The sequence below is a fragment of the Schistocerca gregaria genome, chromosome 6 (assembly GCF_023897955.1).
Source record: "Schistocerca gregaria isolate iqSchGreg1 chromosome 6, iqSchGreg1.2, whole genome shotgun sequence".
Lineage (NCBI taxonomy): Eukaryota > Metazoa > Arthropoda > Insecta > Orthoptera > Acrididae > Schistocerca > Schistocerca gregaria.
In genome coordinates, this window is record NC_064925.1 from 245,144,430 (window position 1) to 245,170,277 (window position 25,848).

The window sequence follows — 25,848 nt, forward strand, 5'->3', positions numbered from 1 at the left end:
ATTATTTGTGTGCATTTTGTAGTGTAATTGATACTGCAAGAGATTGTTGGTGTGTATTGTGTCTCTTTTTCTTTTAATTAATGTGTTATTTCGTTGATTCTTAATTTATTTTTTGATTTAGTGGTTAGTATAAGATAGGGTGGACGTTGGTTTGCCTAACGTCTTCCGCTTTTTTCACGTCAATCTTTACGTTTTGCCGTATTCGGTGGCCTAACTTCTACTTCTGGTTTCCCTTTGCTGTGTTGTTCTTGTCTTTGTGGACCAAAATTTCCGCGGTAATTATTCGCGCCCTGGTCTCGCCAGTTGCTGTTTCTAACATCTTGACCTCTTTCAAAGTCCCCTTGACCGTTGGCATTTTGATTCCTAAACCCATATCCGCCATTGTATGAGTGTCCATTACCGTTCCTATTTCGGTACCAACTATTCTGGTTAACGTTTCTATGCCAATTGTCTCCATTGTGCCACTGTCCTTGTGTGTTAAATTACCTGAAATTATTGGTGTTAGGATTACGATTATTACTATTGGAATATTCGTTCCTAGTCCTCTCCTTTTGCTGTTCCCTTCCCTTTCTTTTTTCTTTCACCTCGTCTACTTTAAACATAAATTCAAGCTCCCTCAAAACCGCTTTGAATTCTTCGGTATTTTCATTTTTTCCCGCTGTTGCCTGTTGATACTTTACCGGTAATTTCATTCTACATAGACGTATGAGCTCTCCGTTACTGTATGGTTTGTGTAGGCATTGATTCTTTTCGTCCATTGTATCAAAGAATTTTACCACGCTTTTCTCTCCTGAGTTTTCATATGGTGTCATCTGGAGTAACTCGTATTTAATTTTGTTTTGCGCCTCCTTGGACCAATATCTTTCGAGAAATACGGTTCTGAACTGTAGGTAAGATGTACAGGTAGCCGCGATCTTTTCCATCACCTCTGCTACTGTCCCTGAAATGTGTACACAAATGAAGTCAAGTTTGTGAGCTACGCTCCAGTGGTTTGGAAAGCCTGCTTGAAACTAATCGATGAATGTGCATGTATGCAAGCTGCCGCTTTCTTCCTTGAAATGTTGAAATTTTCTAACTGTAAGGAAGTGGTCTGTATCATATCTACTCATAAATCCGGTTTGTGGCTGATTCATGGACTCAAATAATCTGCCACTGCTTGTGTCGTCGTGTTTATTCTCTGATAATCTAATCCGCGTCATATCGTATCATTGGTGAACAAAAGTGTTGTTCGTGTGTTTCCACTCTCGTCGTTCGCGGTATAGTACCTGTGCTGCTATTATGTCGTGCCACTGGATTTACTGGTTCAGTTGCTTGTCTTTCGATTGGTATCGGCTGAGTGAATGTGTTGTGTTTTTCTAGATACTGTACCTGGTCCTGTAGCATGTCATGTATTACTTTAATTGGGGTTTTCTGTATCGATTTCTGTGCGAGTGTTACGTCTAGCCTTGGTTCTACTTGAACTTTCTTAAAAAGCGCGTGCTCGTGTACTGAATTAATGCTTGACGTGTCAGGTGTTTCGCTACAGGTGTAATCGATCCCGATATTTTCTTCGATAGTTTGTATCAACTCTGTTCGAAGTTTTTGAAACTGATCTTTGTTTTTAAGTTCTATTTTATTGATCCGCTGATCATATTTTTTCAGTGTAACCTTTGCGACCTTGCTTTGAATTGCTTGTTCTTCCGAAATTTGTATTGCTGTTCGAGTGGCTTATTTCGTAAAACGTTCCACCTTTTTGTCGACTCAACTGGAATAATTATCCGTTAGAATGCTGCTAGGTGCGGTTGAGGCAGTTGCATGTGAAATGCAGTGAAGTGTATTGTTGTGGAGGAAATACGGGGCTCGCAAGAGCTGTGGCGCACACCACCGTGAGCTGCGATGACTGCTGTCTGCGCCGCTCGCTGATGACAGATAACTCTCGTTCTATCTGGATTGACCTTTGCCAATCAAACTCTCCCTGCTCCTTGATGAAGTCAAGGACTCCTATTCGCCCCTAGTCTAACTAGGGTACACCAGTCAGAAATTCGCACGCAGGCATTTAACTATAACTCTGTCTGTTCAAACCGCACAATAAGTGTGGCGGCCAACACAGTGCACAACACTTAATCACAAGGACTCAATATAGAGTTGCACTCCGAAACGCTCTCGACAGAGGTGCTCTCCCAGTGAAGTACTGAGGAGAGACTTGTTCCTCGATCTTTGAATACATGTACGAGGCGCACGCTCTGGTTATGTGTTCTCGCTCCAAGAGCGACAACGGAACGGCCCCTCTCCACGCCAGACGTGAAGGGGTATATCTATGGTCTCTTCCATTACTCCTTCAGCTCAAGGCTTCAGGAATATCGTTTGCCAATCAGCATTGCTCTTCTAAATCGGGAGAATGACATTTCGTTTAAGGCGACCAATCCAGAAATCTGTAGCATCGGAGTTTGGCGTTTTCTGTCTCCCTGTGAAACCTCTGAAACTGCGTGCTATGTTTGTATAGAATGCGTAGGCTGGGCGCTCCCACACAATGTAGCGGAATTTGCTTTTAAGCCGAACACGGGCTCGTTCTTTCTTTCACTTGGGCAAACGCTGCCTGCTCCACAGGCGGTCGCCGTCCAACGTAGATAGGCTGAATCGTCCTCTGAAGGGACCAGCCTCTCGGCGTGTGGTCCGCCTCTCTCAAACTCTTGTGACCGTAATGTCTTGAATGTGTGTCTGTGTACGGCAGCTTCGAATATCTCATCCCCGGTGCGCACTTGTTATTTGCGTATTGTTTACATGAATTCATACAACATTGACTTTATCTTATCGAGTTCGGGTTCGAATGAAGCGTCTTGATGTGCGGAATGTGATTGCGAGGGCGGAATATGTAAGCAATAAAGGTCAGGAGACCATGACGTCTTACGACATGTTTCGATCCATTCTCTCTCACAGAAAGTTGGACATCACATAGTGTTAACTATGCTGCTCCCACAACATCAATGCTGTTTGAAATAGAAGATATAGGCGGTGTTTCTTACTGACAAAAATGTTGAAAACGTCGCAATATAAGGAAATGAAGAGTTTGTAGCAGTATGGAGCGTTTCCAAACAGCTGTCGAAAGGTGATGACCTCGACATTCAGTGTCATTCTCCACAGTGACAAGGTAGCAGATGTCTCGGTATTCCGTTTCAAAGAGACAAAGAGCATCGATTCTTCATTTGCAGCCATATACACAATCACTGTTTCAGTGCTGGCCATCCTCGGAAGATGTCGGTCCCACCGAGATTCTCTCCATCTCAAAGAAGTGATGTCACTCAGTTATTATGTGCTAACCAACAGCGATCCACTGGGAGGATGGGGTGGTAAGACATTTTAGATACGGGTGGAGACTGTAAGAAGCACCAAATTTGATATTGGGATCAATTTTAGCAATTTTACCAGTTTTTCCGTAATTTCAAGACTTGTTAGTGACACGGAAGCATGCTTCCCAATTCCTGTATCATCACTAAAGCAACCGTCCACTACCTTGCGAATATCGTTTGCTAGATTGCGAATGTAGGTAGATGAGTGAGCAGTACGTTCAGTCAAGGTTAATTCTCGGACATATACACCAAAGTACACCAGACAGGATCCTACACTGATGCAGTTAGGTTATCTATACGTTTCTAGCACTTCCATCACAGTGTGGAATTTACGATTACAAATGGTCATCCTTTGCTGTGTGAATGGAAGTCACAGAGTGTTCATGCATTCTTACTCTAAAGTTGGAGACTGAAAGATCGTCCCGCACTGTCTTTGACCAGTCCTCCCTGCAACACTGTTCAAATGGTTCTGAGCACTATGGGACTTAACATCTGTGGTCATCAGTCCCCTAGAACTTAGAACTATTTAAGCCTAACTAACCTAAGGACATCACACACATCCATGCCCGAAGCAGGATTCGAACCTGCGACCGTAGCAGTCGCGCGGTGCGTGACTAAGCGCCTAGAACCTCGAGACCACCGCGGCCGGCCCTGCAACACTGTTGCCAATTTAATTTGCAACTGACCAGAAGTAGCAGGGTACTATAACCACAAGAGTCGAGGTATCGTGAAGGAAGAGGGTGATTTGAGCCCATAACTGCTGTTCAGCAAAGACTGCTCCACACCAGTCCTACTCATGGCACCCATCCAAGCTCACAAGGCCTCTCCAGGCAGTGCATGTTGCCGAGGGTAGCATCCCTTATCGACATACAGTATATACGAGATTGTTATTGCGGTGTAACAGACTTTTAGGAAGAAATGTGTAGTTTCTTTATGACGGAGCTCCAGACGGATGGAGTTTGAAGAATTTTATGTAACTAAACTGTGCTATAAAGTCTAAAGTATTGTTTTAGTTTCTGGGATCGGTACAAAGAACGTATTCGCAAGAGAGAAATGATGATAGAACATAGACACAAGCACTTCCAAGGCTACTCAGTTCTGCTCTTAAACACCCTAGAAATCCATGTGGTTTACAAAATATTAGTCATGCTGAATGCAACGCTCTTAATACTCTAATGCAGGACAGGAAACATTCCTCACTCACAAATAAAGAAAAGATGTTATGTGGACATGTCTCCGGAAACGCTTAATTTCCATGTTAGAGCGCATTTTAGGTTCGTCAGTATGTATTGTACTTCCTCGATTCACCGCCATGATTTCATACGGGATACTCTACCTGTGCTGCTAGAACATGTGCCTTTACAAGTACGACACAACATGTGGTTCATGCACGATGGAGCTCCTGCACATTTCAGTTGAAGTGTTGGTACGCTTCTCATAAACAGATTCGGTGACCGATGGATTGGTATAGGCGGACCAATTCTATGGCCTCCGGCTCTCCTGACCTCAACCCTCTTGACTTTCATCTATGGGGGCATTTAAAAGCTCTTGTCTACGCAACCCCGGTACCAAATGTAGAGACTCTTCGTGCTCGTACTGTGGACGGCTGTGATGCAATACGCCATTCTCAAGGGGTTCATCACCGCATCAGGGATTCCATGCGACGGAGGGTGGATGCATGTATCCTCGCTAACGGAGGATATTTTGAACATTTCCTGTAACAAAGTATTTGAAGTCACGCTGGTACGTTCTGTTGCTGTGTGTTTCCATTCCATGATTAATGTGATTTGAAGAGAAGTAATAAAATGAGCTCTAACATGGAAAGTAAGCGTTTCCGGACACATGTCCACATAACACATTTTCTTTCTTTGTGTGTGAGGAATGTTTCCTGAAAGTTTGGCCTTACCTTTTTGTAACACCCTGTATAGGTTCTTTGTGATACAAGCACAATATACTTTCTGAAGGCGCAAAGCGCCCAGTGATCACACCCTATTACGGTTCAGAAATTATGCTATACTCGCATCATTCCTACAAAATGACCGCCAGCAACGGAAAATATAACTTATGAAGAAACAGATAAATCCATAGCAGCAGTGTTTGACATGTAAATTATCCCACCATGCTGCACTAGCTCTGTAAACAGAGAAATGTCAAGAAAATTTACACACAAAGCGTTTGCTGTACCTCATAAACCTCTGTCAGTGACCACACCAAGAAATTTAAGCTGGATTACGGTTCGGAAATTATGATATGTTCACAACCGTCCTATAATATGATCGTCAGAAGCTGAAAATGCATACAAAGAATCTGCGACATCTTACGAGGAAATATACGCCACAATCAGTAGCCAGAGGAGATGAAACAGTCTTACCACAGTTTACCACCTAGCCAAGTTATCTTCCTCTTGTACACAAAAGCCATGGTCCGATGTTGGGTTGCAGTCCTCACGTGCAGATAATATGCCTATTTTCAACAGCGCTAAAGCTCTGCAAATAGCGAAATACTCTTTGCAAAATGGTTGTCCAATGGGTGAAAGCACATTTAAATTCATTATGGTACAGAACATAATATCTTCGATATAATTTATATTTCTAATATTTGTAACAAAATTGTCTAGATCATCCTTTAGTAACAACCATCCAAGGCACCCCACTGCACCTATCACACGTCCTTCTATACTCTATAGACCCACAATGACGGCACATTATCAGCCCAATCACGCAATATTGTGTGCTTGATGTCCAGTAGACGGATGGAGTTAGTCCTTGTGAGTATCATCCTTGTACGATATAGGACAGCACATTAGTCACACTGTACAGTATGGCACTACACTCGAATGCATCCAGTCACTTCGATCTCATATTCTACAGCTGCAATACATTTGCTCTGCTTTCTGTATGCCTGTATCGCAAATGGCTCAAATGATCCATAGTAGACCCAAGTTAGCGTCAAGTGTGGATCCACCATGTGTTATATCTGGAGCGATCTTCAGAGCCAGATCCACAATGTGTTACATCCAACACACATTGTATCTCGAACAGTGGACCAACAACGGTTTACGTGTGGGATTGGGTTATAAGTTGGTCCAATGTGCCTTACATCCAGATATGTGTTCTATATCCAAAGACGGAACCACCTGCATGATTATTATTTCGGAAACCACATGGCTTAAGCATTATAGCGGGTTAGTGCAAAAGCATGTGGCCTTATGAGTGCATATTTTTGTGTTTTAAGATTATATCTCTCTTGCCAATACATTCTTAGTACTGACCCCAGAAACTATAACAATACCTTAGAATTGATCATACAGTCGATTTACATAAAATGCTTCAAACTCCATCCATCTGGAGCTCCATCATAAACAAACCATACATTCCTTGTTAACCATCTGTTATAACGCCATAACAGTCTCATATACATGGTATACCGAAAGAGGTGTGAAACTCTAAAACATGCAGGATCTGGAGGGATCTTGTGCATTAGGATGGGTGCCATGAGTAGGATTGGTGTTAACAGCAGTTATCGGCTCAAATCGCTCTGTACCTTCACGAGACTTGGAGTGTAGTGGTTATAGTACCATCCTACTTCCGGTCAGTTGCAAATTTAATCGACAACAGTGTTGCAGTGTTGGTCAAAGACAGTCCAGGAAGATCTTTCAATCTCCAAAATTATCCAGTGAATTCGAGAACACTCAGTGACTCCCATCCACGTAGGATAAAATGGCCAATCGTAATCGTAAGTTACTCGAAATATGTAAACAACCTAATTGCATCAGTAAAAAACGCTCCCTGGTACACATCGTTGTGTATGTCTGGGAATTAACCATGAGTGTACATACTGCACAGTCATCTATCTACATTCTCAGTCTAGTATACAGTACTCGCAAAGTAGTGGACGGATGGTTTAGCGATGATACAGAAATTGGGAATCATTCAGCCGTGTCATTGGTTGGCGTTGAAATTCTGGAAAAACTGGCAAAATTGCTAAAATTGATTCCACTATCAACTGTGGTGCTTATCACAGCACATCCACCCATATCGACACTGTTTTTCCATCCCCACTGGTGTACTGTTGATTACCACATAATGATCGACTGTGACCACATGTTTGAGATGGAGGGAGTCTTGGTGAGAGCAATACGTTTTGGGGAGGGCCAGCACTGAAAGAGGGATGGAATGCATGGCTGCAATATGAGGAATCAATGCTCTTGGTCCCTTCAAAACAGAACACTGAGACATCTGCTACACTGTCAGCGTGGAAGATGTGATTAAATGTTGAGGTCATCAGGTTCGAACAGCTGTTTAGAAATACTCCACAACCTTTTCCAATTTCCATATGTTCCTCTTCCACGCTTTTGTTAATAAGAACACTTCCTGCGTCTTTTATTTCAACTAGCCTGTGTGTTGTGAGAGTAGCATAGGTTGCATGATGCACTGTCCAACTCCTTGTGAGAGCCAATGGATTGAAACATGTTAAGGTCTGTTTGGCACCTGACACACGCCCAGAGTCATGGCAGAAGAAAGAAATGTATGATTGTGTACACAGCTGCCATCATACACTGCTTCGATCGGTTACAGCAAAAAATAATGTAACAAACTGCTTCTGAAATAACACCACAAGAACCCTCTCCTTGTGACTCATGGTCGATAAGGTCTTCCTCCAGTAAAGGCGGCAGAACTGTAGACAGGTCCGTGAAAGTGACTTCCATCACTGGACGTCTTCTCCAGTAGACCAATACATGTATATTTAATGGCATTGTCACATATGGCCGAGGTCAATGCACGGAAAATGTTTGTCCCCGACATATCAGAAGAGAGAGATGGGGTAAAATCTAATTGAGTTCTCTACCAGGTGATGTTAGCGAAGTTTACGCCATTCGATGTTTCAAAAAATAATGATAAGAGAGAGAGAGAGAGAGAGAGAGAGAGAGAGAGAGAGAGAGAGACACTGTGCTGTCAGCGAAGACTCGGTCACCCTTACACTGTCGTATTTCTAGCATCGTAATCATAGGAATTCGCCGGCCGCGGTGGTCTTGCGGTTCTAGGCGCTGCAGTCCGGAACCGCGGGACTGCTACGGTCGCAGGTTCGAATCCTGCCTGGGGCATGGATGTGTGTGATGTCCTTAGGTTAGTTAGGTTTAAGTAGTTTTAAATTCTAGGGGACTGATGACCTCAGATGTTAAGTCCCACAGTGCTCAGAGCAATTTTGAACTATTTCATAGGAATTCGATAAAGGAGATTAGGACATGTACAGAGTGTTATCTGTGACCGTCACTCGATGTCAATGAATTGTAGGTGTCATGCTTGTGAATTTCTTTGTGCAGTCTGTGTATACTCTCATGGTTGTGAATTTCCTCCTGTACGTTAACGTGCTATTTTTCTCGTTATGAAGGCTCTCTACCTGTCAGCCTTCTAAGTAATGGAATAGTGCTGCTGGAACGAGCTGGGATTTCGAGGAAATTAGCATGGGTCTGTAACTTGACATGAGACATCTCTTACTCGTCAAAATGAGGTGGATTCAAATGCTGTACATCGAAGACTCAAAGATTCCTGAGAATACGGCAGATAAGCGATACTCTGATGAAAGTGGAGTTTACATGTGAGCTCTATACCCTTTCCTCTAAGCACTGTGGACAAACCTGTTAAAACCTCTCACACAAGTCTTGTGCGGAGACTGCAGTGTGAAACTTGAGGACTAATGCGAAAGTTTTCTACAGAGATACAAGCAGCAGCAGAAGTTCCGTCTTTTGTTTTCTCGATAAATAAGAGACAACACGCTTCCGTGAGTTTTCTGTTCCTACACGTGGATGGTTTGAAATCTTAATAGGTAAACTAAATTTACATTTACATCTACATTGAAGAGCCAAAGAAACAGGTACACTTGCCTAATATCGTGTAGGGGCCCCTGCGAGCACGCAGAAGTGCCACAACACGACGTGGCGTGGACTCGACTGATGTCTGAAGTAGTGCTGGAGGGAACTGACACCCTGAATCCTGCAGGGCTGTCCATAAATACGTAACAGTATAAGGTGGTAGAGATCTCTTCTGAATAGCACGTTGCAAGGCATCCCATATGCGCCTAATAATGTTCATGTCTGGGGAGTTTGGTAGCCACCGGACGCCTTTAAACTCAGAAGAGTGTTCCTGGACCTACACTGTAGCAGTTCTGGACGTGTGGGGTGTCCAGTTATCCTGCTGGAATTGCCCAAGTTCGTCGAAATGGCCGGCCGCGGTGGTCTAGCGGTTCTAGGCGCTCAGTCCGGAACCGCGCGAATGCTACGGTCGCAGGTTCGAATCCTGCCTCGGGCATGGATGTGTGTGATGTCCTTAGATTAGTTAGGTTGGCATAACACTTAGAAGATGCGACAAACGCACTAGACAGCCTAAATTACACTTGTCCGTCCTCTGCTGGAATATTGCTGCGCGGTATGGGGTCCTTACCAGGTAGGATTGACGGAGGACATCGAAAAAGTGCAAAGAATGGCAACTCGTCTCGTATTATCGCGCAATAGGGGTGAGAGTGTCACTGATAAGATACGCGAGTTGGGGTGGCAGTCACTGAAACAAAGGCGGTTCTCTTTGCGGCGAGATCTATTTACGAAATTTCAATCACCAACTTTCTCTTCCGAATGCGAAAATATTTAGTTGACACCCATCTACGTAGGGAGAAATGATCATCATAATAAAATAAGACAAAACAAAGCTCGAACGGAAAGATTTAGGTGTTCCTTTTTCCCACGCGCCATTCGAGAGTGGAATGGTAGAGAAGTAGTATGAAAATAGTTCGATGAACCCTCTGCCAGGCACTTAAGTGTAAATTGCAGAGTAGCCATGTAGATGGTAGATGTAGGCGGCACTGAAACTGGTATAGGCATGCATATTCAAATACAGAGACACGTACAAATGCAGAATACGGCGCTGAGGTCGGCAACGCCTATATAAAGACAAGAGTCTGCCGCAGTTGTTAGATCGGTTATTGCTGCTACAATGGCAGGCTATCAACAATTAAGTGAGATTGAATGTGGCGTTATAGTCGGCCCACGAGCGATGGGACACAGCATCTCCGAGCTAGCAATGAAGTAGGGTCCGCAGCTCGTGGTCGTGCGGTAGCGTTCACGCTTTCCACGCCCGGGTTCCCGGGTTCGATTCCCGGCGGCCTCAGAGATTTTCTCTGCCTCGTGGTGGCTGGGTGTTGTGTGATGTCCTTAGGTTAGTTAGGTTTAAGTAGTTCTACGTTCTAGGGGACTGATGACCATAGATGTTAAGTCCCATAGTGCTCAGAGCCATTTGAACCTCTTTTTTTTTTTTTTTTTTTTTTTTTTTTTTTTTTTTTTTTTTTTGATGTAGGGATTTTGCCATACGACCATTTCACGAGTGTACCATGAATACCAGGAATCTGGTAAACCATAAAATCTCTGACATCGATGTGGCCAGAAAATGATCCCGGAAAACGGGACCAACGACGACTGAAGAAAATCGTTCAACGTGCCAAAAGTGCAACCCTTCGTCAAATTGCTGCAGATTTCAATGCTGGGCCACCAACAAGTGTCAGTGTGCATTCAACGAAACATCATCGACACGGGAATTTGGAGCCGATGGCACAATAGTGTACCCTCGATGACTCCACAACACCGCCAGTGGACTGTTCATGACTGTAAACATGTTGCCTGGTCGCACGAGTCTCGTTTCAAATTGTGTCGACCGGATGGACGTGTTTGGGTATGGAGACAACCTCATCAATCCCTGGGCCCTTCATTTCAACAGGGGGCTGTTCAAGCTGGTGGAGGCTCCGTAATGGTGTGGTACGTATGCTGTTGGAGTGATATGGGACCCCTGGTACGTCTAGATAGAACTACGACAAGTGACACCTACGTAAGCATCCTGTCTGATCACCTTCGTCCAGTCATGTCCATTGTGCATTTCGACGATTCAAAATGGTTCAAATTGCTCTGAGCACTATGGGACTTAACATCTGTGGTCATCAGTCCCCTAGAACTTAGAACTACTTAAACTAACCAACCTAAGGACATCACACACATCCATGCCCGAGGCAGGATTCGAACCTGCGACCGTAGCGGTCGTGCGGTTCCAGACTGTAGCGCCTAGAACCGCTCGGCTACCCCGGCCTGCAACAGATAAGAACAAATTTTTCTACCTGATGATGAATACTTAGAGAAAATATAGCCTATGCCATAGTGTTGTGCAGGATTTTCACAAAAAGTAACGAGAAACTCGAGGTGTATAGTCAACAACATCCCTGTCCGGGATTTTTTAAAGTGTGGGGTCTATATTGAGGTGGAACTGGCTGGGTCTTTTGTAAGTAGTCATGAGGATGTCAGGCAAAAGCAGTTCGCAAATTGGCTTGGCCTGTGACGTTCGCCAGCTTCCCAGCTGTTCAGGTACACAATATACTCAGTAGATGGCGCAGGGCTTCACTAGAGCTGACTGGTCGTTTTTCTGTTCCATCTTGAGACGCCGTGTTCAGGTAAGATAATGAGCACTACATACGTAAAAAATGTTGTGCCGTGTACTCTGTATCTCCTGTGTTTCTGTCGGCTTGTAAATAGGTATAACTGTGTTTCATTCCCATTGATGTTATAGTAATTCTGTATACAGGAGGAGGATGTTACAGAAGCAAGGGCAGTTGCCCCCCTCCGACATAAACATTCCCATCACAGCACAAGACATTAAACTTATTCCCCGGGCCAAACGCAACACGGCCCCTCGTCACGACTGTGTCACCTACCGTCACCTTCGAGAAAGCCCCTATTCCTTCCTCACTGTCCTCGCCCATCTCTATAATGTCATCCTCTCTACTGGATTCTACCCTGACCCGTGGAAGACCTCCCGCGTCCTCTTATTCCTCAAACCCAACAAACCCCCTTCTGCCGCCTCTTCCTATCGTCCCATCTGCCTCACCTCCGTCTTCAGTAAAGTCTTGGAATCCATCCTCTCCCACCGTATCCATCAGCACCTTGCTCAACACCACCTCCTCCCCCTTACCCAGTGTGGCTTCCGACCCTCCTTATCTGCTGAAGACCAACTCCTAAACCTTGTTCACCTTCTGTCCCTCCAGCTCAACTCCAGTCTCTCCGCCATTTTTGTTTCACTTGACCTCCAAAATGCCTATGACCGTGTATGGCATGCCGGTCTCCTCTTTAAACTCCAAACCTACGCCTTGCCTATCAATTTTGGCTTGGAGGGTAAAAATCGTAGAGGGAGACCAAGAGATGAATACACTAAACAGATTCAGAAGGATGTAGGTTGCAGTAGGTACTGGGAGTTGAAGGAGCTTGCACAGGATAGAGTAGCATGGAGAGCTGCATCAAACCAGTCTCAGGACTGAAGACCACAACAACAACAACAACAACAACAACAACAAGTTCTAGGGGACTGATGACTTCAAATGTTAATTGCCATAGTGCTCAGAGCCATTTTTGCTAAAAGGGAAACCTCCGACCACGCGTTTTAGCTATGCACCGTATAGCGAAGTTCTGAGACACAAGCAGCAAACACTTTCAAAACCGTCTGATCGAAATAGTATATCTGAAGGTCAGATACAGTCTGATTAGTGCGCTTCTCATTTGTGTCCGGTTATTGCTATAGCGATGTATTTAAGCTGTCATGTCCAATAATTCTCCAGTGAGTCTAATAATTCTTTTATGCCTTATGCTTACCATTGTTGTACTTTGTTTTGTGCTGTGTAGAATCTGACAGGTTCAGCGGTAAGTCGTTCATGTTAATTGACGGACTGTTCTTGTTGGCAGTGTGCGTTGTGTTGCCTGATCGTAGACAGTCCGTCAGCAGCGCAGTGTTCAGTAAACAGCCCCCTTGGGTTTGTGTGTGCAGCACGTCAGCCACCCAAGCCGCTCGCCGCCAACCGGCCGGCGGGCACGGCCTTACCGCTACCTCAGCTGAGCAGCCCACGGATGCCTGCGACACTCCTCCACTGTTTGACGTTGCCGTCTCCTACTATCGGTGAGTTGTGTCAGCAGACGTGCTCGGTTCCCACATTTATAGTACCACTTATATTGGCATTAACAAAGTTTATTCAAACACACTATCATATCCAGAATGAGATTTTCACTCTGCAGCGGAGTGTGCGCTGATATGAAACTTTTTGGCCGATTAAAACTGTGAGACTCGAACTCGAGTCTCGGTCGGGCACACAGTTTTAATCTGCCAGGAAGTTCAGCATAAGTTATCTGTAAATTAAACGTCATAGTGGTCCAGGCAGAGGACATTAGTTAGTTTTGATGTGGTACAGCTACCTACTATGGTTCCGCTCAATGAAGTGTTGAAACAGCTGAATCAGGTTTTTTCCTCCTGATATTGCTGTTCACATATTGCCAAACAACATGTACTTCAAATGGAACGATGAGCTCTGTAAACAGAAGTACGGCGTGGCTATGGGGAGAAGTTATATCGAAAGTCTGTGTGGAAAAATTCGAGGAGCAGGCCTTGGAAACTGCCAACAAAAGACTGAATACTTCGTTCAACTACGTAGATGGTGCGTTTCTATTGTGGAGACTTCGCAGAGAGGAAATAGGTCGTCTTCCAAAGCATCTCTACGCGATTAATTCGAAGACTCAAGTTTAGAAAGGAGGTGAAGGCAATCAGGAGACCAAATTTTCTTGATGCGCTATTTTTCAAGAAAGAAGGTGGTAGTTTGGGCCACACAGTTTATAGAAAAACAACACATACAGACCGTTACCTACACCAGGATTCGAACCACCGTAAAGAACAAAAGAGAGGCATCATAGAAACGCAGGCGGAGAGAGCAAGGAATATCTGCGAACCAGAGCTGCTTGACATGGAATTAAAACATCTCGTCAATGCGTTGCTCAAGAATGGTTATCATCCGATGTGGTAGAAAGAGCATTATACAGACATGTAAAAATCATAGCAATGCACATGCCTCTGTGAAATCGAAAGTTTTCGTACCTTTCGTTACTGACCCCCATAGGAAAAATGAAAAAAAGTAACATCTCGGTAATCTACAAACCCACCTGGAAGATTGGATCACCTAAAATTGGACAAAAGTGCTCGAAACCGCTGGAAACTGCAAGAATTGGTAGGGTTTCGTGTAGGGAGGCGTACGTGGGTATTGCAAAAAGAACGATAAAAAATACTCCAAGACCACAGACTAGCTGTTGCGGAACATGGTTTGCAGCCAGGAGACCACGGCACTCATTTTGATAGGAGTCAAGTGGCAGCCACAAATGCTATACAGAACTGCCATAGAGACTCTAAAACACGCCAGGAGTTTCAGTGGAAAGGAGGAGGGCATGAAATTGAACGACATCTGCATCTTGGTGATGAAGAAAATGTGTATCAGTCTTCCACCATGGGGTGACAGCAACAGCGGACGACGGCAGTCGACAAACGGCCAATTTCACCCTTGTATTCAAAGCATGTCACGTCACGCCATTGCGTGGAAGCATGCCGAACCGGAATTTTGATGCAATCATTAGCCATCCAACCACAACTTAATCGTCCGGAATATTTAATTGTTTGTAACCAACTACACTGTCTCTTATTTTAACATGGGCTGCATTGGAAATGAAGGCATGTTGTGAACTTATCAATTCACCGTCAGCTGACGAGATTATTCGCAAAGCCAAATATCGACGTCCACTCCAAACATTGATGTCCAAAAAAGACAAATGGATTTAGTATTGCTTTGTGATGAACCTAAAAGCTGTAATCAGGACACCAAGGAAAGGCCGCGAGCTGCAGGATGTTGTTTACAACTGGTGAGGCACGCAACGAAGCACATGTCGTCACACAGTCACGGCCACAACAGGACTGGCAGGGTTACCGGCTTACGGTGACCGGGTGCCTTAATCATTAGACCAGCTGAGCATGCCTATAGACCTCACACCACAATCCATTACTGCCGGTGAGTCCAGGAATTCGCGACAGAATGAAGCGCAGCACCGGTCGTAAATTTTAATCCGTTTATTGCAGGTCGACTTCAGCTACTGTGCACCTATCTCAGTGCACTATATCCAAGTCAGTTTAACTGATTTTTTTATCTGTAATGTCAAGTGGTGTCATGTGCTATTATATTTATGATGAGTGGTCATGACTTTGATATAAATCACTCCAGATAGCTCCACAGTAGCGGAAATCGATCTGCAATAACCATATTAAAATTTACGACCGACGCTGCTCTTCCTGCTATGGTAAATCTCATTAATACATTCGTGAAGACGGTGTTTCTGATAGAAAAAAAACTGACTGCAGGAATGTTTTCTGAACACAATCACCAAGCGTTTCTCATACAGGGTGTTACTAAAAGGTACGGCCCAACTTTCAGGAAACATTCCTCGCACACAAATAAAGAAAAGATGTTATGTGGACATGTGTCTGGAAAGGCTTAATTTCCATGTTAGAGCTCATTTTAGTTTCGTCAGTATGTACTGTACTTTCTCGATTCACCGCCATGATTTCATACGGGATACTCTACCTGTGCTGATGGAACATGTGCCTTTACAAGTACGTCACAACATGTGGTTCATGCACGATGGAGCTCCTGCACATTTTAGTCGAAGTGTTCGGACGCTTCTCAACAACAGATTCGGTGAGCGATGGATTGGTAGAGGCGGACCAATTCCATGGCCTCCACGCTCTCCTGACCTCAACCCTCTTGACTTTCATTTATGGGGGCATTTGAAAGCTCTTGTCTACGCATCCCCGGTACTAAATGTAGAGACTCTTCGTGCTCGTATTGTGGACGGCTGTGATACAGTACGAAATTCTCCAGGGCTGCATCAGCGCATCAAGGATTCCATACGACGGAGGGTGGATGCATGTATCCTCGCTAACAGAGGACATTTTGAACATTTCCTGTAACAAAGTGTTTGAAGTCACGCTGGTACGTTCTGTTGCTGTGTGTTTCCATTCCATGATTAATGTGATTTGAAGAGAAGTAATAAAATGAGCTCTAACATGAAAAGTAAGCGTTTCCGGACACATGCCCACATAACATATTTTCTTTCTTTGTGTGTGAGGAATGTTTCCTAAAAGTTTGGCCGTACCGTTTTGTAACATCCTATATATGTCGCTCATAGAAGATAAGCCATATCTTACATCGACTGCTTCCGCAGTGATGTTGTTAAGACGTACCCTGTGCCAGAAAGTATGTTCCTAATGTTTAGAACGCAAAGGTGGAAATACCATCGACAATAGGGGTTTGCGATAGGCCTGGACATGTGATGCAGTAGCTTAATCTTCAGGCAACTCCATTTCATAAACAAGAAATCTACATTCGAGTCACAATTGGCCGCAAATTTTCTATGGTTATTACACGTGGAAGTGTCCAAAAAAAGCCATTTAAAGAAAAATTTAGAAAAGTCGCCATATTTACACACACACACACACACACCAAAACGTGTCATATACTTATTCGACTGCTGAGTATTATTTAGTAGTCTTATCCTAATTAAAATGTTGATTGGAATACTCTCATTCGAATTCTGAAGGTTGCAGGGGTAAAATACAGGGATCGAAAGGCTATTTACAATCTGTATAGAGAGCAGACGGCAGTTATAAGAGTCGAGGTGTATGAAAGGGAAGCAGTGGTTGGGAAGGGAGTGAGACAGGGTTGTAGCCTATCCCCGATGTTATTGAATCTGCATATTGAGCAAGCAATAAAGGAAACAAAAGAAAAGTTCGGAGTAGGTATTAAAATCCATGGAGAAGAATTAAAAACTTTTGAGGTTCGCTGATGACATTGTAATTCTGTCAGAGACAGCAATGGACTTGGATGAGCAGTTGAACGGAATGGACAGTGTCTTGAAAGGAGGGTATAAGATGAACATCAACAAAAGCAAAACGAGGATAATGGAATGTTGTCAAATTAAGTCGGGTGATGCTGAAGGAATTAGATTAGGAAGTGAGACACTTAAAGTAGTAAAGGAGTTTTGCTATTTGGGGAGCAAAATAACTGATGATGGTCGAAGTAGAGAGGATATAAAATGTATACTGGTAATGGCAAGGAAAGCGTTTCTGAAGAAGAGAAATTTGTTAACATCGAGTATTGATTTAAGTGTCAGGAAGTCATTTCTTATAGTATTTGTATGGAGTGTAGCCATGTATGGAAGTGAAACATGGGCGATAACTAGTTTGGACAAGAAGAGAATAGAAGCTTTCGAAATGTGGTGCTACAGAAGAATGCTGAAGATTAGATGGGTAGATCATATAAGTAATGAGGAGGTATTGAATAGGATTGGGGAGAAGAGAATTTTGTGGCACAACTTGACAAGAAAACTAAATTGCAGACATTTGCCGAAACACCAGATAATTTGTCTGACTCATTACAAAAAGGTACGGCCAAAAATTCAGGAAACATTCCTCACACACAAATAAAGAGAATATGTTATGTGGACATGTGTCCGGAAAGGCTTAATTTCCATGTTAGAGCTCATTTTAGTTTTGCCAGTATGTACTGTACTTCCTCGATTTACCGCCAGTTGGCCCAATTGAAGGAAGGTAATGTTGACTTCGGTGCTTGTGTTGCTCTACAGTACTAGCATCAAGCACATCAGTACGTAGCATCAACAGGTTAGTGTTCATCACGAACGTGGTTTTGCAGTCAGTGCAATGTTTACAAATGCGGAGTTGGCAGATGGTCATTTGATGTATGGATTAGCACGGAGCAATAGCCGTGGTGCGGTACGTTTGTTTCGAGACAGATTTCCAGAACGAAGGTGTACCGACAGGAAGACGTTCGAAGCAATTGATGGGCGTCTTAGGGAGCACGGAACATTCTAGCCTATGACTCGCGACTGGGGAAGACCTAGAACGACGAGGACACCTGCAATGGACGAGGTAATTCTTCGTGCAGTTGACGATAACCCTAGTGTCAGCGTCAGAGAAGTTGCTGCTGTACAAGGTAACGTTGATCACGTCACTGTATGGAGAGTGCTACGGGAGAACCAGTTGTTTCCGTACCATGCACAGCGTGTGCAGGCGCTATCAGCAGCTGATTGCTCTCCACGGGTACACTTGTGCGAATGGTTCATCCAACAATGTGTCAATCCTCATTTCAGTGCAAATGTTCACTTTACGGATGAGACCTCATTCAAACGTGATCAAATTGTAAATTTTCACAATCAACATGTGTGGGCTGACGAGAATCCGCACGCAATTGTGCAATCACGTCATCAACACAGATTTTCTGTGAACGTTTGGGCAGGCATTGTTGGTGATGTCTTGATTGGGCCCCATGTTCTTCCACCTACGCTCAATGGAGCACGTTATCACGATTTCATACAGGATACTCTACCTGTGCTGCTAGAACATGTGCCTTTACAAGTACTACACAACATGTGGTTCATGCACGATGGAGCTCCTGCACATTTCAGTCGAAGTGTTGGTACGCTTCTCAACAACAGATTCGGCGACCGATGGATTGGTAGAGGCGGACCAATTCCATGGCCTCCACGCTCTCCTGACCTCAACCCTCTTGACTTTCATTTATGGCGGCATTTGAAAGCTCTTGTCTACGCAACCCCGACTCTTCGTGCTCGTATTGTGTACGGCTATGATACAATACGACATTCTCCAGGGCTGCATCAGCACATCAGGGGTTCCATGCGACGGAGGGTGGTTGCATGTATCCTCGCTAACGGAGGACATTTTGAACAGTTCCTGTAACAAAGTGTTTGAAGTCACGCTGGTACGTTCTGTTGCTGTGTGTTTCCATTCCATGATTAATGTGATTTGAAGAGAAGTAATAAAATGAGCTCTAACATGGAAAGTAAGCGTTTCCGGACACATGTCCACATAACGTATTTTCTTTCTTTGCGTGTGAGGAATGGTTCAAATGGTTCAAATGGCTCTGAGCACTATGGGACTCAACTGCTGTGGTCATTAGTCCCCTAGAACTTAGAACTACTTAAACCTAACTAACCTAAGGACAACACACACATCCATGCCCGAGGCAGGATTCGAACCTGCGACCGTAGCAGTCGCACGGTTCCGAACTGCGCGCCTTAACCGCGAGACCACCGCGGCCGGCTGTGAGGAATGTTTCCTGAATTTTTAGCCGTACCTTTTTGTAACTAAGAATAAGACACATTGTCTTGTGTTTCAGCAAATGTCTGCAGTTTAGTTTTTGCGCTGTGTAAGTGGGATAAGACCAAGCAAACATGGCTAATCACTCCTTTCATGTGACGCGCATGTCGACGGAAGCAATCAGCGTGTTTCCTGTCACAAATAAAATTATTTTCATCGGAATTACATATGCCGATTCGGTATTTATTGGTACCTATGAACAGGGACAATAACGCGAAGAGTGACGAGTACTCCAGCAGCAACCGAGGACCGCCGCTGCACGGCAGCAGCAGCCAGCGCAGGCCAGGGACGTTCTGCCACTGCCGCAGTATCGGCTGTGCTTCGCGTTTTACTGTCCCTGTTCATAAGTATCGATAAAAAGAGTGTCGCACAAAACCGCTCTGTGAGAGCTGTGTCGAATGGGCACGTGAAATTCTGCATTGAAAATAATTTTCTGTCGACCCTGGGGGTAACACGAAAAAAGTGGTGAACAGTATTTGTATAGGATACCTCTCATTTCATAATGCGAAAGGACTGCAGAGTTACTAGGGGAAATCCCTCTGACAACACTTCGGATGAACTAGATTCCATACAGATCTCTGCAGATCTCTGGCTCATCAAAGCTGAATCGAACTTATCTACAAAAAGTGTGAACAGATTATGTAGGTTTTTGAGAATTAAGCAGACAGAAGCGACAGCAACAAATAGAAGACAACAACTTTTTACAATCGAGACCGATATGAGCATGAAATTATTACAGTGAAGAGTAAACTTCGGCTTCCCACACTACACAAGAAAATAAAAGGACAAAGCGTTCACCAACGGGACAGTTAACGGGTGAATGCTTCGAAGGACGCAGGAAGCAATTATCCATCACATTTTTAGGAGATTTACCACACTTTCCACAGATGGCTAGAACAGTTGCACGCTGTCACTACAGGCGTAATAACCGCGAAAGCTGACAGCGGAGTACTCTCTTTAATTAAACAAGAATGCTGAGTTATAATGAGCTCATATTAAAAAAAAAGAGGCAATATTGTTGGTGTGCCTTTACAATTTTATGAGAAGCTATGGTCATTAACTGACACCTACGTCACATGTTTGTCTCATGAACTATTAGCCACACTGATGTGTCTTAGACACTTTACTACGGGGCTGATGGAGTCAAGCATAAATAACTAAAGAAACCTGCCAATCGATTACATAACTCTGAGAGGTTATAAAATTTTAGCAGGCTGACTTACAGCACCATTATCAATAAAATGGGGATTCGACAGGAATGCTTGCATGCAGCAACAATATAGCCAACTGACGTGGAACCACTCATTGAAATGCTTCAAGGACCCAAGGTTATTAACAGCAAGATGATGCTTCTGGAATATGCAGTAAGTCTGGTGATAAACAAGGTGGTTGAGTTGGAGGGAGTCAAACAAAGATTAACAACATATGTCCAAATGACAGGAGTGAAAAGGAAGTGTAGGAGTTCCTAACTCTCAAAACTAGATGTGTCTACTAACAACCTAACATAACTTGTACTCACATAACTGAAGAGAGATGTAACTGGGATATAATATCGTACCCGGCGCGAAATGCGTAGTTTAATTAAGAGCATAAACTTAATGAAATTAGTGCACCAATAAAGGAGTATGGAATGAAAACGACGGTATACTCAAAAATATGTCATCAAAATAAGTTATTTACAAGCAGTTCTTCTAATACCTACCACATTTGTTAAAAGAAGAGAGAGTCAAAGGTATGTTAGACTATAGAGAGTGCCAACATCCTCAGCACTATCTTCTCAGCCTGAACATTGCAGCACGCTCATGTACTACTGGGTGGAACTCAATCAATAGCACTGAACATCAGAAGAAGCAAGGAAACAGTTCAAAACAAACACTACCGTATATTCAAATATCTTATGACACTGTGGCCCCTGAGAAAGATATCCCAATGAACAGAGGACAGATAAATCCACAACTAGGTTTATTCATCAGTAACACATGGAAACCAGTTACTTCCAAGAAAAAATTAATATTTCCTTACAGACTGCATTAATCAAGGCCAGCAGGCACGAGACAACACTCCTCTGCCAGTGGGAAGCTATTCAGGATTCTATTAAGCGCAGGTTCACAATGCCTGTAATGCCATCTAGTCTACAGAATGCCATATGAAACTGGATGACGATGAAAATAACATCAATCAGCATAGTAAACGGCAAGCACATTGAACTGCAGCACACCTTTCCACGAAACTGGACTGATCACCATTAAAGTAGGCACGTCATGCTGACATAGTTGCAAGAACAACTTTGACTTGGCACTACAGACAACAGAGACCCAATCCATACGTACCTGGAGGTAGTTACCAAATTAAAGCAAATCCCGAACATCATATTGAGATGAACAAAGAAAAAAAGTTACTGTTTAGGGCTTACCGAAATCTGCAAGGTGAACAGCACTGATATGGAAAATACCTTACACAGAAATACGAAAAGTAGCATATATAAGCTACTTTAAATCCATTATTAGGTATGGTTTACTTTTTTCGGTAATTTGGCGAACATAGTGCAAAAACTAAAAATACAGAAAGAACTGTTTGAAATATACCTGTATGTCACTGTAAATCATTAACAACCATGTCATAAGTTATTTATATTATTTACATTAACATTGCCGCCCCTATATATTTATGAGATTATTGTCTTTTTGTGCGCCACATGAATTATTCGAAGAAAATATTTTGGTCATTTGCATGACGAAAGAAACAACGAAAATTTTATACTTCCCACCCACCGTTTCAAGCTGTACACCTAAGGACCTCAATAAATTTATAATAAATTACAAGGGAACAAATTAATACTGGTGAATGTAGGTTCACTTAACGGGAAGTTACGAGGCTGACAGTGAAATATTATTGCTAGGACGTACGTATGAATTCGTGCAGGACAAACTGGAAATTTGAGCTGGATGTAATGTGTTCCATATCTCAAAGCATATCATTTTAGTTGGTTGGTTGGTTGATTTGAGGGAGGGGACCAAACAGCGAGGTCATCCGTCCCATCAGATTAGGGAATGATGTGGAAGAAAGTCGGTTGTGCCCTTTCAGAGGAACCACCCCAGCATTTGCCTGAAGCGATTAAGGGAAATCACGGAAACGCTATATCAGGATGGCCGGACGCAGATTTGACCCATCGTCCACGTGAATACGAGTCCAATGTACTAACAACTGTACATTATTTTAGTGTTATACACACACCAAAAAGTTTTGGATGACCCCTATTTCCAGAACTCCTGAAGATAGACGTTGACTGCTGATATTGTATCACAGACACAGTCCCTTTGACTATTAAGAGATGTCACTAAACTCGCCCAAAGGGAAGTGTCCAGGCGTCTCGGAGTGAACCAAGCGATGATGTTCGGAGATGGAGAAGATACAGAGAGTCAGGAACTGTCGATGACACGCCTCGCTCAGGCCACCCAAGTGGATGACCGCTACCTACGGATTATGGCTCGGAGGAACCCTGACATCAAAGCCACCATGTTGAATAATGCTTTTCGTGCAGCCACATGACGTTGTGTAATGACTCAAACTGTGCGCAATATGCTGCATGATGCGCAACTTCATTCCCGACGTCCATGGTGAGGTCCATCTTTTCAACCACGACACCATGCAGCGCGGTACAGATGGGCCCAACAACATGCCGATTGGACCGCTCAGGATTGGCATCGCGTTCTCTTCACCGATGAGTGTCGCATATGCCTTCAGCCGGACAATCTTTGGAGACGTTTTGGGATGGCAACCTGGTCAGGCTGAAGGCCTTATACGCATTGTACAGCGAGGTGGAGATTCCCTGCTGTTTTGGGGTGGCATTATGTGGGTCCTACGCTGCTGGTGATCATGGAAGGCACCGTAATGGCTGTCCGAAACGTGAATGCCATCCTCCGACCGATAGTGTAACCATATCGGCGAGGCATTCGTCTTCATGTACGACAACTCGCACCCCCATCGTGCACATCTTGTGAATCACTTCCTTCAGGATAACGACATCGCTCGACTAGTGTGGCCATCATGTTCTGCAGACATGAAGCCTATCGAACATGCCTGGGTTAAATTGAAAAGGGCTGTTTATGGACGACGTGATCCACCAACCGCTCAGAGGGATCAACTCCGAATCGCCGTTGAGGAGTGGGACGATCTGGACCAAAAGTGTCTTGATAAACTCTTGATAAACTTGTGGATGGTGTGCTACGACGAATACAGGCATGCATCCATGCAAGAGGACGTGCTACTTGGTATTCGAGGTATCGGTGTGCACAGAAATCTGGTCCAGCAGTTCTGAAGGTCTCGCTGTATGGTGGTACAACATGTAATGTGTGGTTTTCATGAGCAATAAAAATGGCGGAAATGATGTTTATGTTGATCACTATTCCAATTTTCTGTACAGTTTCCGGAGCTCTCGGACCCTAGGTGATGAAAAACATTTTTTGATGTGTGTATTGTTATTTATTAGAGTAAAAAATGCTTTTAAGGTACTGTAGATTTTTGACGTGTTTCCCGTACACAAACCAAATGGATTGAAAACATATGTAACTGAGCCTTCCAGTACATGTAGAACTGGAGCAGGTGATTTTTTTGCAATGGAAGTGATCATGGGACAACCAGCTGCTAATTAGTACTGGTCTAAGAAAATGCACAATAATAATGAGAGCATGTGATAGGCTCAATGACATACAACATTAGTGAATCAAATAAAATTACTGCTGATTACTATTACAACAGCACCAGTGGTAGACACCATGTACACGAACCACCTTGGTTGCTCCATACCAGAGTGGCTGATCCCGCATTTCAGGATTTGACCCTCATTTGCACATCTGGCTTTCACCTCTAGCAGAGCTCTAAGCTTTAAAAGGATATAGCACCATTGCTAGTATTCCATGTTAAACTGTGAGTCCAAGTGAACTGCCGCATATACCAGGGGCTTGCAAATCTCCACTAATTCCACCATGTGCACACCTAGGAAAGCAACATCGGGATCAAAATGATTTTCAGACTGTCGGCCATTGTACAGTCATTCGAAATTATAACTTTCAATCTCACTATTCAGTAGGAAAGATCATGAAGCTGCGTGCATAATTGTCACAAGAGTAACAACTACTTTTAATTCACAAACTGTATGAGATCTTAGTAATTTTGTTTGTTTGTACAGAATCACTTTCAGTACAAATCAGAGTCATGTGCATAAAATATTTGTAGAAAATGTAGCTGGACGCTGGATTTATCAACTGTAATATCTCCCTTGGCAGAATAAGAAATGAATTTGTTCTTAAGGGGGGAAACCACATTAGGAGGCTGTTTGACACTGATTTATTGGGATTTTTTCGTTAGGAAGAATTAATTAGAATGTAATCAAATTTTGACATCGTTTCATTCGTATTTCGAACAGTTTTTGTAAACTTCTTGAATAATTTCAGCCAAAAATAACAAAATTACGCTGTGATGTTCGCTGAATGTTGTGAATATAGTTCTCCGATTGCGTGCTATCCCAATTTTCACCTGAAATCAAAAAGGTTTTGATTTTACATTAATAACTTATTTTCTAAGAATATGAACCTCAGTGCAGGTGAAAATTAATAAAATCGTGGTATCATCTCGCAAGTTAATTGATATAATTCGTAATTTTTTAAAGAATCATACTATTAATTTTCACATTTTTTGAATTAGACTGCATGCAGATGTGAAAAGTCATTTCGAGATAAACGCGTCGGAAAAATAAATTCTCGGAAATTAGAAATTTTAGGAAGTTAACAATAATGTAAACTGCTTACCGATTAATCTGCGATTCCAGCACCAAATAGTAATCCGTCTTCTTCCTCATAGGCTTCGTTTTGCGCTTGCAGCAGTGCTTTCTGAGCTTCTTTCGATTCCAGTGAACTACGTCGATTCTGCCGGATGAAGTGCTGGTTATCCATTTATTCGGTATAATTGAAGCTTTGCGTGCCAACTACAATTCCTGCCTCGTTTATGACAATCAGAAGGGACTAATTTCCTTCATTCAATAAGCCCGCTGCTAAATACGATGCCAATTCAACGACTTTTATTCCGGAGTGCAAGTGATTAGGAGTTAATCGCCAAATAGTGGAATAAAAACTTTCATTGGTACTTTGTGTGTGGGCACCTAAACATCTCCAGTAATTCTTCTTCTTCTTCTTTCGTTTCACCCTCTTTGGGGTACGCTGGATCAATCATTTCTTTGTGCGTTGTTCTTTTTTTTTTAGGGCCCAGTATTTCTTCATTCTTTCTGATCTTCTTCTCCTTTCTTCTTCCGGTATGAAGGGTTTGGACTTTTGTGTGGATTTGTCTTGGAACCTTATGTTTTCATCTTTAGTAATTAATTTAGCAGTTCGCTCAATAAGTGAATTTTCTGAAATCTTTAATTCCACTAGGTCTTTCTCAGTTTC

The 25,848-nt window shown here is 43.3% G+C and overlaps 1 protein-coding gene across 1 annotated transcript in view; it reads left to right on the forward strand.

Moving 5' to 3' along the window:
* Positions 1-25,848, forward strand: part of LOC126278128 (poly [ADP-ribose] polymerase tankyrase-1-like) — a 106,887-nt gene that overhangs the window by 70,472 nt on the left and 10,567 nt on the right. Inside the window, exon 3 of the mRNA XM_049978016.1 lies at positions 13,175-13,303. Within this exon, the coding sequence (XP_049833973.1) occupies positions 13,175-13,303 (129 nt within the window). The remainder of the gene's footprint in view (positions 1-13,174; positions 13,304-25,848) is intronic.